This window comes from Coturnix japonica, chromosome 8, assembly GCF_001577835.2.
Source record: "Coturnix japonica isolate 7356 chromosome 8, Coturnix japonica 2.1, whole genome shotgun sequence".
Lineage (NCBI taxonomy): Eukaryota > Metazoa > Chordata > Aves > Galliformes > Phasianidae > Coturnix > Coturnix japonica.
Genome location: NC_029523.1, coordinates 14,651,473 through 14,668,407, shown reverse-complemented (window position 1 = coordinate 14,668,407; position 16,935 = coordinate 14,651,473). Strand labels below are relative to the sequence as shown.

The 16,935-nt window shown below is 36.2% G+C and overlaps 1 protein-coding gene across 8 annotated transcripts in view; it reads right to left on the bottom strand.

Moving 5' to 3' along the window:
* The window catches only part of TTLL7 (tubulin tyrosine ligase like 7), a 68,856-nt gene that overhangs the window by 26,035 nt on the left and 25,886 nt on the right, over nucleotides 1-16,935 (bottom strand). For all 8 annotated transcript variants that reach the window (XR_001556888.2, XM_015870203.2, XM_015870197.2 and 5 more), the window contains 7 exons: nucleotides 15,382-15,503; nucleotides 14,833-14,900; nucleotides 10,619-10,777; nucleotides 9,150-9,366; nucleotides 6,489-6,653; nucleotides 5,547-5,705; nucleotides 337-431 (listed from right to left, as the gene is read on the bottom strand). Coding sequence is in view for 7 of the 8 variants with exons in the window: in XM_015870203.2 (XP_015725689.1) it covers nucleotides 337-431; nucleotides 5,547-5,705; nucleotides 6,489-6,653; nucleotides 9,150-9,366; nucleotides 10,619-10,777; nucleotides 14,833-14,900; nucleotides 15,382-15,503 (985 nt within the window). In the remaining variant the exon portion in view is untranslated. The remainder of the gene's footprint in view (nucleotides 1-336; nucleotides 432-5,546; nucleotides 5,706-6,488; nucleotides 6,654-9,149; nucleotides 9,367-10,618; nucleotides 10,778-14,832; nucleotides 14,901-15,381; nucleotides 15,504-16,935) is intronic.

Genomic DNA, 16,935 nt, shown 5'->3' with positions numbered 1-16,935 from the left:
AGAGTGGCATGGCTTATGGTCGTACGTGAAACTATTGTCAGAGCAAACTTGTATGACTGCATTAATACTCCCATTTTGAGATCTGTCTGAAAAAGCAACTAACAGACATGAAAATGACTGTTACCACTTCATTTCTGGCAAGCACTTGAACAGATATAAAAATTAAATTTGAGCTTTTAATAGCAAAACTCACAGCAAACAAACTCTTTAAGTTCTTAGAACTTAAGAAATGCCACACTCTACTTGTCCAATTAAAAACAAACAAACAAAAATGCAAACAAAAGAAGAAGAAAGAAAAAAACAGAAAGAGTGCCAGACTGAAGAACATAAGATTACCTTATGTTGAGAAGCTTTAATGCATTTAACAGAACACCCTTTTTTACATCATAGTCTATTTTTTGGTCAGTTCCAAAGCTTGGGGCACGGTTAACCTGAAAAAGGGGATAAGATAAAAAAAAAAAGTTCTTTTAGATATAACAGAGAATAAGGGAATACATGTTGAAATGCTCATCTTGGTTTGTATTTCTTAAATAATTAGAGAAACAAGCATCATCAGAGACATGTGGAGCCAGGAGATACACCTCTCAGACACCAACTTTATCCAGACACTCAGAACAAACCTGATTCAAGTACTGGCAATGTAAATGTAAATGCAATGTAAATGCATTCTTGTTGCTGTGGCTAGAAATCTACCACAGCAAGTGTTATTATGCACATTATAACTACATGCCATGCTACAGGAGTCCAGCACAGGAAACTGTTTCATAGTTCCTAGACTGGAATACAGTTCTTCTCTGAAAAGTAACAAGTTGTAAAAACAGAAATCAGTACTTGGTATGAAAACAAAACAACAGAATGAGTAACTTAAAATCTAAATGCAGAGCAAGATATCATAAATGTTGATATAAAGACAGAGGAAGAAAGAAAATGAAAGGAGGAGACTTGCCAAGCATCATCTAACCACTGCCAAGCTCTGGAGCCCCTGCAGGACAGCTTTCAGGAAAGCGTTGAGGGAAAATGAACTAAACGCAGGAAAATCTCAAGGAACATCTTTCAGGATTGTATAAAAAGGTATACATGAGCAATAGGTGCTAATAGGAGCCTGGAATTATGCTGACTGTGAATGAGCTGGTGAGGGAATGGACAGACAAGCAGCTTCAGAAGTGAAAACTAATGCCTTGTATCCCATGTGAATGAGAAGTGAGACAACTTGGAGTACGATGATTCAGTCCAAAAAATACTAGCAATATTTAGCTTTGAAATGCTTTTTTCAGGCATCAAAATCAAGTAAACAGACATAAATAAAACTATTATAACTTCCAATCAGTTAATTCCTGATATTTTACAAGAATCAGCACACTAAATTCTTAAATTCAGTTAGAATGCAGTTAGACACGAGAAACTATTTGAAACACGCAGAATGCTATGTTAGTTCAGTATCGAACTCATAGGATTGCTAGAGACACACAAGCACAGTCTGTAGGTGCTAAAAATTAACTCTGAAAAGTATACTCTGAATTACACTATGAAAAGTATGAAATAATTCGTAGTCTTTCTCCTACGGAGTGGGTGTTGCAAAAAATCAGCTATTCTGAACAAAACCATATCAACTGTGTTTATAGAGAAAACTAAGGTAGGGGTAGAAAAGATGTAAGAGGGCATTTTAAATGTTGTTCTGAAACCAAATGCTATCGGGAAACATAACACTATCATTCCACTTAAGGCAGACACTTAAGAAGCTGAAACGCTACTGTTGTCAGAACTGGAGTGCAGTTCTGTGACTTGCAGAGGATTTGTTGGTATTTGTTTTTTTTACACACACAGTTAATGACTAAAGATTGAAATCCTGATCTTACTGTAACCTCAGTCCTCAAGAGTAACCAGAGGGACAGTAAAAACTGTGATGCAGTTCCAAATGGCTGCTGCAAAATTGTCTTAGTGCAGCGTTTCATGTAGCAGTAGATGTAGCCCAACACAAATAAAATACAAGCAACTGAGTTCATTTGAAAGTTAATACAGAAAAAGCAGGTGTGAATTTAAAGTCAATTGGCTATTCCATGCTCACTGCACGTGTGGATATTTGAACTACCTCTTGATCTAGTACAACTACATGCAAGGATGCTGCACTAACAAACCTTTCCTTCAAATTCCTTCATCTGCTCGCTATCTCTCCCTTCTCACATCAGGAAACTTCAGAAGGCAGTCTTGACAGCTGACCTTAAGTATAAAGCCTGCTTATCACCCAGTGTAGATAGAAGATGAGACATTTCTAAGATCAAATGATTTCTGCTGGGCTCTGCCAGAGGGACATAGGCGTGCATACCTAGTGACTAGAATCTGAATACTTTATGCAACTTCAATACAGGTTAAATGTCAGAAGAAATAAGTCTCTAAGGCCATGTTTTTATACTTCAGCATGCTCAGAAACAAGATATTCTTACTCAGTGTCATGTGTTAGGTTTATGCTGTGCTACTGGATAAACTATCATCAAAACTTCAAAAATCTGATATATGTAAGAATACACAAGGGGGAAAAAGAGAAAAAAGAAAAAAAAAACAAAACAGAAAAAAAAACAGAAAAAAACACACACCTGCTTTGTAAGTACAGTGTTCCTTGGAATAGACTACTGAACACAATGTTTCACACACATTTTCATAATGTCACAGTTTTAGTTCCCAAATCTTTCAGTAGTATTAGTAGTAGAATTAAATTCTCCACAAGTTTTTAATTCCCCCAACCAATACCTTCAACTTTTACTTTATAATTGAAGTTTCACTGAATACAGCACAGACGATTAATCAAACTTCTTGTGACCACAGCAGTTGCAGAGCTCGGCATATTTCATAACTACACATTTGTCAGCAAAGGACTTAGTATCTGTAATACTTAAATTAAGCAGTGTAAGTTGAAGCATGTAAGGCTTCCACCTCCAACAATGTTTGCAAAATATTCTGATATTTAAGAAATGAAACTTTGTAAATGCCAAAGATACCAACTCCACGCCTTCTTCATCAATACCTGGGAAAAAATTCAGTCTGGCATTTCACCTCTTTATGGAAGCATATTCCCATCTCTAGTAGTATACAGTAGGAACAGAAATACTCCACATCTCAATAAAGTGATTACATATTGACTTCAATAAACCTAAAATCAACGGAGAAAAATATTACATCCTTTCGGTAACAGGGATTTAGGATGTGCTGTAGGACAGCATGTGTTGGAAAGGATCAAATTCTCCATTAAAAGTAACTCTAACAACAGCATTTTCAATGAAAACAAGAAATCTGTAATCTATAAAAATCAGATGAGATGCTCTTACTGGTCATTTCCCACAAACTCTGCTACTGACTGAGATGAAGAACTTGATCTCAAGCAAAGGATTACATTTATGCAGCAACTTTAAGAACAAATAATTCAAGCATCAATTAAATGCAATGAGCCAAGTAATGTTCACAATGAAACCCTGTGAACTAGATAAAACTGGGCTTAGAGATAAAAATGGAATACAGAACAGAATGTGTAAAATGTAAAACAAAATAATTATGGTAAAACTGGGAAATAATGTGGAACAGCTGGACAGTGAATGAAGAATAAGTAGACAACATCAGCAAAAGAACAAAAATAACTATAAGAGAAGCAAAGAAGAAATCCCCACTACAAGCAGTGTAGTCTTCCTTGTGAAAAACTGAAGATATGACATTTTGCCATAAACAACTAACCCACCTTTTTATGGAGAATTAGACCTCTTGTGTTTTCTGTTGGTTCTTGGGTCTCCAGGGGAAGATGCATAGTAAGCATAGTACAAAAGCAAAAGACCAAACACTAGGAAACTTTTATATGTGAGCTTTAACTAATTTTTAACAGGAATACTAATCATTGCATTCTTCAGCCTAAACATCCAAGGACATCTGAACTGGACGATAAAGCTCTGAAAAGATTTGGCTAGTAGTTTAGTTACATTAAATAATATCTGTATGGATCTGTATATATGGCAAGTTTCTCTCACCTATAACAAGTGAAGTTTGGTGCCCTGAACTTTAGTTGCAGTATGGATACAAGAACAAAAAGAAAAGCCAGAAACCTGATCTTTGTTTAGGTTCGAGAACAATAAGTATCTTCTTAAAATACAAGAATTCTAACAGAAGAAGAAGGCTGTCGTGTAAATAATGCCTCCCAGTGCCTCCCATTTCATTATGTTGGCCCATGATATCAGAGATGGATGTTGATGGCAGTAGAGGTTGAAACTTGCTGTCAGTATTCCATTACATGTTGTTGCCATGTGACAGATGGCAATGGAGGGGAGGTCTGATAGAACAGCGTCTGACATGGATGCACAGATGAAGCAAAGGGGTGCCACTGAATTCCTCCACACAGAAAAAAAATGTCACCCATTGACATTCATCAATGTTTGCTATGGAGATGGAACAGTGGATGTGAGCACACTGAGGCGGGGGACTGCACAATCCAGCAGTGGTGACTGTGATGTGAAAGACAAGTTATGGGTGGCCACACACAGCTGTCCCACCACAGAATGAAGAACGTCTTGATCCGTTCATCTGTGCCAGCCGGCTAACGGCAGTGACTATGTTACATAACAGCGTTCTGTAGCTGAGAATTTACTTTATCAAACAGAATTCTTGTGCTGTTTGTATCTGTTGTCGTTTCTATGGAAATAAATAGGAGGTGTGACTTTCGGAGAGCTCAGGGACGGCCGGCGCCACCAGATGGCAGCGCTGCGTTTTCCTGCGCTCACGGCTTTGGAAGGTTCCGGAAGTTCGGCAGCATCCCGGGGTGGGAGCACTGCGGGGATAACGGCGAATATAAACAGAAGTCATCTCAGGAAAGCAGTCATTGTAGTGCTGCGTAATTTATTTCCTATAATAGCTCATTATGCTAACTTTACAACAGAACGGCTCCGTGAGCTATGGAAAGCAGAAGCCAGATTGGCCATCCTGATCTTGTCTTGGCAGTTTTCCCACAGCGCTGAGAACATGCAGAGCCTTGTGATTAGAGCACATCCCCCGGGGGGGGCTTCGGCAACAGGGAAATGGTGGAACAAGAATAGAGTGGAAGGCTGGAGAAGCAAGAACTGTCTGGGTAAAAAATACGGTATATAAAAGCCTATATTTTACACATTGCATATCTTGTGTAAAAACTGTTGGCAGTTTTTGGACTAGACAGTCAAAAAAATTGCCAGAGCCATTTTTGAGAAGGAAATTTATGTAGTGCTCAGTTTCTATAAGCTTCAGCTACAATGCGCCTGGAACAATTGGATTAACATCCCATTTCTCATTAAAACTTTCAGAAACATTTAAAATGCAACATTCCTCCAGGAAAACAACCTTACCTGAGTCTCCAAAATTAATGCAAAGCAGTGTTCCCATACAACTGTTGCAGGAAAAAGCATCATCTATTTACTTACCAAGAGTACATTCTGCAAGGCACAGATTTTCTTTTAAGATTTCTTACATAGACATGGATTCAGCTGGGAGTTGGTTAAGTTTACTCTTAAGAGTTTAATTTACATTTGTTGAAAGGAGTTTACCTCTAGAAGCCATGGTTTTAGTTTTCTGTCCAGCAGAATATCAAATCCCAGGACTTCAAAGCAGACGCTGTCACTTCCCGGTGCTTGCCCTGGCCTGCACATGCGATAAGCATGAAGAACGTGTGGCTCTGCAACTATGAGAGTCTTCACTACTAACTCCTGTAGGGATTTTTTTTTCAGAAAAATTTATCAGGAGAGATGGCACCAGGATAAAGTGAACATAAATATTTCATTATTTTATAGATACTTCAGTAGAATTTAAAAGATTTTTAATACCAAATAAACATTCATACTGAGTAACAGATGCTTTTAATAGCTATAAAAACATTGGTATAACTTTCCATAGTACATACTTCTTTTTAAGATAGACAATAGTCTAAATGCTAAAGTTATATTGGGGATAAGGCATAGTATGGCCATTTACTCCATTTCACAGCATAGCTTCCAATAGATATTCACAGAATCATATTTACAGTCAGTAACAATCTCAGTCATATTCCTTGCCTAAAGATGTCTGTAACACTGTAACACACCCACTGGTCTGAATGGTGCAGGTTCCAGTCTACTGATATATGCAGTGCTGCATGCAGCATTGTAAATATTCTCTCATAAAATTCACTTTATGTGCTAGAAAAGTCTTCGAGAACTTAAATAGAACTGTTTGTATGTATGATAATATTTACATGAATAACTGTTTGGAAGGACTTATGTCCCTCAGACAGAACAAGGCCAACATTAACTTCTAATCAAATTCTGAGCTTAGCTTTTTTAATCTTCATTCACAGCAAACCATTTGTGGTGTCTTTTGCAGAGTATTACAGTTGGAGTTAATAATGTTTCAAAAATAATGCTGGATTCTGAGTAAAGCAATGGCAGAAGCAATATATTTTCTAAGAATGATCCTTAAGGAAAATATAGAAAAGTGTATTAGTTTTATCTTACTGAAATATCATTCCAGAATTTGGAGACATCGAGATCATTTGTTTCTAGAAACTCAGTAAACCATTTTATGGAGCGTTTACTTCCTTTGTCTTCTGTTTCATCCCGTTCAAAGCGTTCATTATGTTTATTCACAGAGTAGTTGGTCAGATGCATATACAGTTGGCTCTAAAAATAAAGAGAAAAGAAAAAAGAAAATTTAAATATAATTCTAGAGTGACCAATTCTAAATAATTGAAAGAAAAGTTAAATCAATAATGACAGTCTAACAGTTCATATTTGCAAGTACATTACTGTGCAGGTTTAGTGTTTCTGGTTCTTGGAGAGTTCAGATACTGAATGTTGTAGCTTTGTAATATAACCTGGGCTCAAATTTAAGCTAGTTGCAGTAGTAGTAGATGTGCTATTCAACATCTGGTTAGATAATATACCTGCCATTTTTTACAGGTGTGTATGTAAACAACTCCGTAACAACATGAAAAGCTATTGTCATAACTTACAGAAAAATTACACTCCACAAGAAGCAAATAACAAAGATGGTACTTTGAAGTGCTAAAAACACTCTGACATCTGTTTCATAGACAATCCCACATTTCAGTTTTCACTATAGTTTGTCTATGAGAAATGTTCTCATTATAGCAATACTTTAAAATATCTTCTACATATAAATTCATCTGTCATGTTGTTATCTGCCAGAACTGCTCATTTTTGAGTGGCTGGTAGCCATACATTAGAGGGAGATAAATTTCAAAATATACATTACATAAATGAGTAAATGTTGTGGTTTCTTTATGTGAGCAAATATAAACAGCAATTGATTCATGATACATTAAAAAGAAACAAAGCCTTTAAATCTCAATTTATAAATCATTATTTATATACTTGCATCTCTTCCACTTCAGGTATTAACTCAGCTTTCCACGTACACTATCAGCATGACAGCCCACAGAGACTGTTGTTTGTCATTTTTCGTTCCTTGTTTGAGTGATAGTTGATGTTATAAGCTGGCCATAAGGTTTCTGCTCCAGCTCCTTTTTGATCAGGCAGACAGTAGGCAACACAAACCTTCTGCTGGCATTTATCTCTGCTAGGCAGGGGGGCTGGAACTACATGATCCTTGAGGTCCCTTCCAACCCGGGTCATTCTGTGATTCTGTGATCTCACTATGTGTACATTTACGAAAAAGGAAACTAACAAAACCAAGCAATTTAGTTGCAGGTTAGTTAACAATCGCACTACAAGCAGTGAATTTCTCACATGGCTTCCAATTACTGTTCTGGGAATGATTCTGAAACCTATTATGGTTTTGAGTAGGCTTTCCACATAATTAAATTATTTCAGAAACTTAAATTATTTCCCAGACTCAGGAAAAACAAAAAACTTGAAAGTGATTTTAGAACATGAGTTAAACATAAACTAGTCTGAATTTATCTGGAATAGTGTCACTGCAGAACAATGTCATTAGCGACAAGCCAGGTTATTTCATACAATAGACAGACATGAATAGTTGCAAGATCACAGAGAAAAGTGCTTGTTCTGCTGCTCTGTTTATCGACTCAGAGCATATTTCAGCGCTGATAACACTGAGATTAGCAACAATAAAAACCATTAAAAGCACACTGTTCCAAATATAGTACTGGAACTTTTCCAAATGCACCATTTCTGCTGGGATTCGGATTGTACCTGCATTCTTCAAAACAACGCTATTTTAAGTGACAAGTAGAGTTAATGGCTCACCTTACATTTTCTATTGTATAATTACACTGAAGCAGCTCTAAAAATATATCACTCTGGAAAAGGAAAGATAAAGAAGCAATGGAGTACAGAGCGAGGTATGAGAAATTTAAATCCACTGATGCCTGGATGCACCAAATCAGAGTATTTTCTTTATTCTGCCAGGTCTGTGCCAGAAGAGAAGGGTTGCATCTCTGAATACAGGATTTAACATGTCCCTTACCATTTAATTGGTTCTCTGAAAGCTTATAGGCAGCTCTGCTGCATCATCCTAAAATTAACAAGTATATTGGGTAAAAATATGGTGATATAATTCCATGCTTCTTTTCCTGCAGAAGCAGCAGTCACTCACAAATATCACCAGATTCCCTGTTGTTTGGGGATTTCAGTGACCTCTCTCATGCCATGGTCTTCACATCTCTGGTTGTTTGATTGTTTTTCCTATCTCCTGCATAGGTTCCTAAAACAATGGCAGAAACCTTGCGGGATCTGCAGGAGAAGATCTACACTGCTGGGACATTAAAAACAATCTAACAGGGTATAAGGCCTAGCTCCCTCTGTATCCCCTAAATTCAGTCTCAGACAAACATGAAAACAATGCAACTTCTTGTTGGAGTAGCTTTCTTTACTTCATTTGTTCTGAGTTGAACATTAATAATTGACTTCTTTTGTTCGCTAATGAAAAAAAAAATAAATTCTAACCTATACATGAGTCAGAAGAGCATTTTTTATACATAAGCGATATATTCTCTATGAAATTCACAAGTATAGACATTAAATGACTTTTTTTTTCTCTTCAGTGACAATCTAAAAATTCTGCCACATGAATACCAAAAGAAAATCTTGTTACCACTTTATTCTTTCTCCTCCAAACATTACACAGATAAAATTCTACACATAAGCAATAAATTGGCATGAACATCAACTTACCAAATTTGAGTCACTGGGAGGATGATATTTCTCTGTGCCCATTCTCACCAGTCCATCATGATACAAAAATATTTTTAAAGGATCACAGGAGGTTACAAGAATATATATCCGCAAATCAAACTTGTAGCCTTCCATAAGAAATGGTTTGTCAAGATATTCCTGAACAATCAAGTGATCCTGAGCTTGTAACTTCTCTCCATTTCTTATTAAAGAGATCCTAGTTAAAAAACAGATGTTATTTTTAAATTGTAGGACTTAGACACAAGTCTTTGAAATATGTTATTATTGTCACTCGGTCATGTAGTCAGACTAAATACTATGTGGAGAAAGACCTTACAGAGTTGATTTGTAGGGTATAGAAGTGGTGCCATTTTCTTAGATGGCTTTTAGTTCCCTGTCTTGTAGCTGGTACCTGAGTTATTTGGGGTTATTTTGGCTTGTTTGTATATTTTTTTGTAAACAGCAGAAGCCCAAAGGACCTGAACAAGCTTAAAAAGTCAGCCCACATAAACCAAATGAGGTTCGACACGGCCCAAGTGTAAGGTGTTGCACTTTGCTTAAAAAAACTGTAATAATTGATTCCCACTAGATTTACAAATCGTTTGGCAGAATGCCCTGTCTCTAGTTCCTACCATTTTTCTTCCCCACATTTTCCATGAAATACCTGCTACTTTTCACCTTTGTCCTTATCAAGAGGAATGAAAATGTAGGAAAAGACAAAACACTATACTATACAGTATAATCCAAGCTGGTAGTAAAGCAATAAAATCTGGAATTGAAATAGGTAAAAATAAGAACAGAGCTAAGAATTAATTGAGATATTTAATCTCATCTCATTTTTCTGTGTATACCTGACATAGGCAGGACAGTTTCAACTCAGCTGCAGGTCACAGTCTTTTCAGGGGTGACCCTCTTCTGGCATATGTCACATCCTTCCAGAACCATGCCTCCCACAGTGTCTCCTCCATTTCTCCTCCACCTTGAGCCTGCTGCTCTTAAATACTTTTGTGTTGCAGTTCTGGCATGCAGTAGGGTTCTTGGAATGATTTCAGAGCTATGGAAGATCCTGACTGTCTTCCACACAAACACCCTCACAGCTACAGAAACCCTGCCATTTTTGTCCAGTACAATCTCACTCTCTAAGTTTAAGCGCAGTAGATTAAACTATTGCTTGGATAATTTCACAGTTTTAAAAAATCTTGATCTTAAGAAATTACATAAGCATTATCTGAAAATGCATTTCCTAATTAAGCTACATTCAGAACAACATGAAAATACCACTTCTATTTATTTGTATATTTTAGCTGCTTCTGGCTGTTAAGCATTTGTCCAGTAGATTACCTTTTTATACTGATACATAACCAATAAACAACAAACTTCTTACTAATAAACAGCTTCAATTAACAATTTAAATAGCACTAGATCTTACTTTTTCTGGATAAGAAGCCTGAAATGAACATGCAACTTACCCATGCCCCATTGCACCATTAGCTGGTTTGACTATAAATGTTTTCTGTCTACGTTTCTTCTTCAGTTCTTTTACATAGTTCTGAAACTGTGTGTATTCTGAAGGGAAAATCCATGTTCGAGGAATAAAAGAATACTCCTGAGGCTGGCACTTGATCATTCTGCAAAAAAAAAGTGTGGCTGAGTTGAAAACTGTTTTAACTACTTTGATGGCTACAAGCCTTCTGATTAAACAGTATTTATAATAATCTAACAAGGACATTTCACTAGCAAAATATTTTTAAAGGAAAGATAATGTACATCACAGAACTTTACTCTTAACAAACTTTAAGAATGCATACTTCAAGAAAAATGAACAAGATTTTGCTTTTGTTGTTGCTATCATTGTATTGCATTTGCTTATCTTACTGGCATTCATCTCACTCCTTGGCACATATTTAACTCCTGTTATAGTTTTTGTTCATTTTAATCTTTCAAAAGTAAACAAAGAAATATAAGGTAACGCAAGAAGACAAAGAGAAGAAGAAGAGCAAAGTAATACAAAACTAAGGTTAAGACATGGAAACAAGCTCATAAACTGACTCTGGCTAAAGGGTGCAGCAAGGACCTGATCTCCCTGCTTTAATAGCTGTGGCAGCTGAGGTATGAACATGCCTGACTTCCTACCTCACTGTCTGAATGCAAAGAGAGATCAAAGAGGAAGAACAGCCGTTATTCAGTTAGAATTACAGAATCATAGGGGTTGAAAGGGACCTTTGGAGATCACTTGGTCCAACACCCCAGCTAAAGCAGGTTCCCTAGAGGAGGTTACAGAGGAAAGCATCCAGGTGTGTCTTGAATATCTCCAGAGAAGGAGGCTCCACAAACTCTCTGGGTAGTTTGTTCCAGTGCAGAAGCTTAGTAGAAACATCACCCAAAGCTGTATTGCCAGCAGAAAGAAAGCTTATATACCCACACCAGGTTTGCAGTGCTGGCTAGATACATACTTGTAGCAGCCAAGTTTAAGAAGCAGTGTAGACTCAGTAGTACTATGTTGACTAGCATACCATAGTTGTCAGCAGGATAAATTTAGATTTAGTCGAGCTAAATACTGAAGCATTTGGCATGTTTCAGCTACTCAGAACTCCTGAAACTTCATATGTAGCTTACTGTGAAGTTGGCTTGGGTAACTGGGCAGTGGTCTACAGCATTTAGGGTGGACATATCAAAAATACAAATATCCACAGATCACTTCTTTTTAAGCGTGCAGCTTTCAGCTGAATTCACAAAGCAAACTGCCCAGACTTAGTTTTTTAAAATGACACTATGATGAATTTTAATCTCTTTTAATTAGTTCTAGATTTAGCTATACTTATGCTTTTCTAATGGAAGCTAATAGCATCAGGATAACTTAAGTGTAAAGAAGACTTGCAATATTGTTTCAGTATTTCATTTCTGCTCAGAACCTACATGCTCCTCATGAACTATAAATCACTTTTTCTTTAAGTAACTCGAATACTAGCAGAAGAAACAGAACAGCCAACCGCATCTGCAAGACTAGGACTGTAGCCAAGACCTACTGGTATAATAGATAGACTGTCACCAACTTGTTCAGCCAACTACCCAACAAAAGCTCTGCAGAAAACACAACAGCTAAAGTAGTCCTGAAGTACTGCATGAGACTCAGTGCTCCTACAGCTTCAATGTAACAATCACGTTTAAAAAAGTCTAACCTAACGAAAGCCAATAAATATTCAGAGTAAGTATTATATCATTATCATATATACTATAACTTGATGGTATTATAGGTTATTTTCTGACTGCAATCAATTGCATCAGTTCTGCATGTTTGGGTTTTTTTGGTTGTTTTGGGGTTTTTTTTAATCTTACACATAACTGAGTAGACCACAAACACTTCATACTATGAAGCTGAATACTTATCGTTGTTTACAAGTTCTGGTGCTCACTGAAACCTTTGATAGAAGAATTCAGCTCTGTTCTTTCCTGCCTGGCCCTATTCACAAATGGTATAGGAACATCAAGCAGCTTCCTGAACAAAGACCTATCCCCTTACAATAGCTCTATTTTCCAGCACATCCATTATCAACTACTGTTGGTAACCATTTCTTCACTGTGCTATTCTGTCCTTTAGCCTTGCAGTCCTTACTAGGAGATCTGAGAATTAAAAAGCAAGTATTGTTCCTTTGAGTGCTGTATAACCCACAGATATGGTCAGACCTTGCTCTTGTTTCTCCGAGTGCTTTCTGTGCAAAAGAATCAATGGTGTTTTGTACAAAATGTAGGTTACTGAAGAACTGATTCATCAATCAAATAACACAGTTTCCACTGCCTATGTTTCAAGATCTTCTGACTTTTCAAGTATGAAAGAAAGTTAGTGGGGAATGAGAAAGTCCTTTGTCCACAATTAGTTCACAAGCCATTTAAATGTAAACAGGTGAACAACAAAGGTGTTGCATAAAAGGCCATCTCATACATGGCTCTATTCCTTTTCCCATTCCACCTGCACACCTTTTCCCATACTTACTGAACCCAGTTGATTAGCACACCCATCATATGAGGAGAGTGCATCTGAGACTATAGAGAACAAGATTTAGCTGGCCCTCAAATGCTACCTTCTATTTTTTTTCCTCCACTCTGATTATTCTGCTTTGAAAATGACTCTCATGCCTTCTTTTGCTCTCAGTTACATTTCTGCTCTATTGGTTCATTTCTTCTATGTTCCTATAATTTCCATGTTCTGATAATTTCCCTTTTAGGAATAATGAACGAAGTTACATATTCTTACATATTACACTTGCTACATATTACACTATTTCCCTGCCACTCTTCTGCATATGAGAACAAAATGGTCCTCCGATGAAGAAAGATTTTATATCACTGTAGGTATACAATTTTATTCTAAATCTTTTCATTCTCACTTTCTTCTGTATGTTGTTTGCTTACTTCTCCCAAGAAACGGACGTAAAGATAAGTAAGTTCTGGACATTTGTAGATTCTCTTTGAAGAAAATGAAAAACTCATCTTTAATATATGCAGTCAACACCTTCAGCATCTTTAAAGTGTTTCATACTCTGAATTCAGCATGTTTAGAGGCATAATGAGACTGTATTAGAATACAACACGTGCATGATAACATCAAACTTTTGCTCATTTTGCACTTTTGTTTTAAATGACAGAAGTGTGGCAATGTACAAGGATAGTGCTGCCTTTCAAGATGATCAGAATTGTTCTATTGTTTAAAAAAGTCTCCAAATAGCTGCTTGCATCCATGTTTGTTCTCCATGCTTTTACTTTAAGTCTGGAAGGGGCAGTGAGAAGTTCTTGAGCAGCCGGTACTTATGTACAAGAACAAGGAGACCCTGGACCATAAGCAGGATTTGTAGGCACCATAGCAATGCACATACTATTCGCATATATTCTACACATGATATGTAGTATTTACAAAGCAGAAAAGGAATGAGAGGAAACAAAAGATAGAAGTGATCATATCAAATACATTAATAAATGAAAGTTATTCTATTTTGGTAAGGGCAAATGTAGTGTAGGTAAAGTTTGGGCCCAAAAGATTAACTTTTAAGAATTGTTTAAGCTAATTTAGGTTAGAAGGATCAAAATATTCACACACATTTCTCTCTAAACTCTTCCTTATTACTAAGCTGATGAATCATCATTTACTATTGTTTTCTCACAGGCCTTACTCACAGATTTTAAGCTAATATAATTCTCAGTTATTTCACTAGAGGAAGGTAAATGTATAAACAAGACAGATCAGTTTATTTGATGTATTTCTTACATTAACAATAAAATACTTTCTCATATTTTTAATGCGTAATATACAAAAATATAATCACTGGTTATTTTAAAACAAGTAGTATCTATTCACGTACTTGTCATTTATCCTTTTCTAGCATTACATGAACTACTTCAGGGTGTACTATACATTGCATGTATTAGATAATAATTTCAAGCTGCCTCAAGGCATTCTGCAGCAGCAGACACAAAACTGAACCAAACCATTTTCCACTCAAGTCAACTGAAAAGATACAATATAGCCCAGACAGATACTACAGGTCCATGATCAAAATCCAAAGGACCTTTGAAGATTATTCCTGGTCCTCTCAGAGCCTCTTCTTAAAGATAAACAAACCTTGCAATAGTTCAGCATTTTACTGCATTGAATCACTAAAAAGAATCTTAGTACTAAAAGAAAGATTACTTAGTCATGTTTCTTGCCAGAAAATCCTTTCTGCAGATCTCTCCCATTCCTGGAAAATGGTTGATTCTCTGAGGGAGGAGTAAAAAGAGAAAGTAAATAGAAACTTTTTAGCTTTTCTGTAAAAAAAAAAAAAAAAAAAAAAAGCCAATAATCATTTAAAACATTCAACTCCATGCTCAGGCAAATATAATCACTATTATATCTGAATCATTCCAGAGAATACATCTTCTGTTAACTGTGACCATTCATAACATCTCATGGGAAGACAAAAGCATGAAAGAATAGCTCCAAACATTTAAACACCAGATTCCAAATGCTATGAACAAATAACTATGGAAAAGAAAATAAATTTTTCAAAATATATAGTGGTGTAGCTTTGTTACAGTCTGCCTAGTATTGCTTTGCTTTGCTGTTCTGGTTTGTTGGTTTTTTTGGTTTTTTTTTTACTCTCCATCTACATACACAACTGACCACAATAAAGGTATTACTGAAGGGCTCCGAGTGAAGCGGTTTACTGAAACATGTCAGAAGTACAAACTACGGCTGTACCTGATAGTTCCGAAGTTCAGCAATCTTTTCCTGTTGCACGGCACTATCACTCCAAATAAGATTAGCTGTTTCATCTTCATCAGGTATTTTCACAAATCCCATTTCTTGTATTACAACGCGTACTACAGAGACATAACATAGTTAAGGAATATTTTGATTATCTAAAACACGTTACTTTTCAAAACTTGAAAAAATGATCAAGATCTTGAACAATCTGAGAACAATATTGGAATGCAAGCTCTTATTTAACTTGAAACAATTCTATTAGTTTACTTCAAAACCATAAAATTACAGCATTACAATACTTTGTACTAGTGCCTAAATTAGAGGGCAATCACTGTTGGGAACCATAAATAACCTCTAGGTATTCCACAATGATCTAGTAAAGCTTCTAGATTTAATCTTGACCATCATATATGTTAATTTTAAAACAATGATGAGTATAAGCATCACTGCAGAAGGAACAAGGCCTCTTTAGTCAAGGATACTGCAGTTACAAAAACATATGCACACATATTTGAAGATATATAGCAGAGGTTTTAAGATAAAAGATTTTTTCTGAAAAACTTACAAAACAAAGCAATTTAGAAGAGATATTTTTCTGCTTTAAGTTTGTTCTGGTTCCACCTCTCTAGGGAAGGCACATCCCTGGATTTTACATTTTCCCTACCTGGTAAAAAATCAGCAAGTCTATTTGAGTATACTGTGAGTTCGGAGTTTGAAAGTTTGCCATTACTTGCCCAACTTGAACCTGAGAGAAATTCTGCATTGGCTTCCAGCCTTGACAGTTCATTTTGAATCTTCACAGATGCCAATGAAAGTCTCTGAAATAATTATTAGCCCTGCAGTCTCTGAAAAAATTTGTTGAAATATTTACATAGTTGGAAGGAGATGAGGCTAGAGGAAGCATCGTTCTTCAGTCAATAATAATTATCCTTTGGAGAAGGATAAGCTACGCATCTTCACTCTTTGCCATCAAGGGTTTTTTGGGTTGTTTTTTTGTTCATTTGTTTGTTTTTTGGACAGCTATCAGAGCAAACTCATTGTGCATATATTTAGTTTTATTATTTCCTTTTAATCAACAATCAGCATTAGTGCTGCCGCCCAGATTCTCTTTTGCTATTCCATCAAAAGCTAGAAATACAATGCTGTTCCCACAGACATACTATTTAAAAGCCTGAAGCCAAACTACATTATTCTAGTATTTCACACTTTTTTCTTCCACATCAGAATGCAAACTATAAATTTAATGCAATAGTAGCCCCAAGCATTAAAACATAAAACTTCATTTGATTTTAATTGAGAAACCTCTGAGTAATAATAAGGGTATTCAACATTAAACTGACACCGTTCATCATCTGAGGGCTTAAGTACACCTCCAAACACATACCTAATTCATAATTAAGGTGGTGTTTTTTTTCCACAGCCACCTTGATTAATTAGTTTTGTTGTATTTCAAGGCCCTTCCATGAGTTCAAAGTCATCAACATAACATTACAAAAAAAGAACTAAGGTTTCTTAGAAAATAAAATCCTTTGGACTTGACTCACTGTC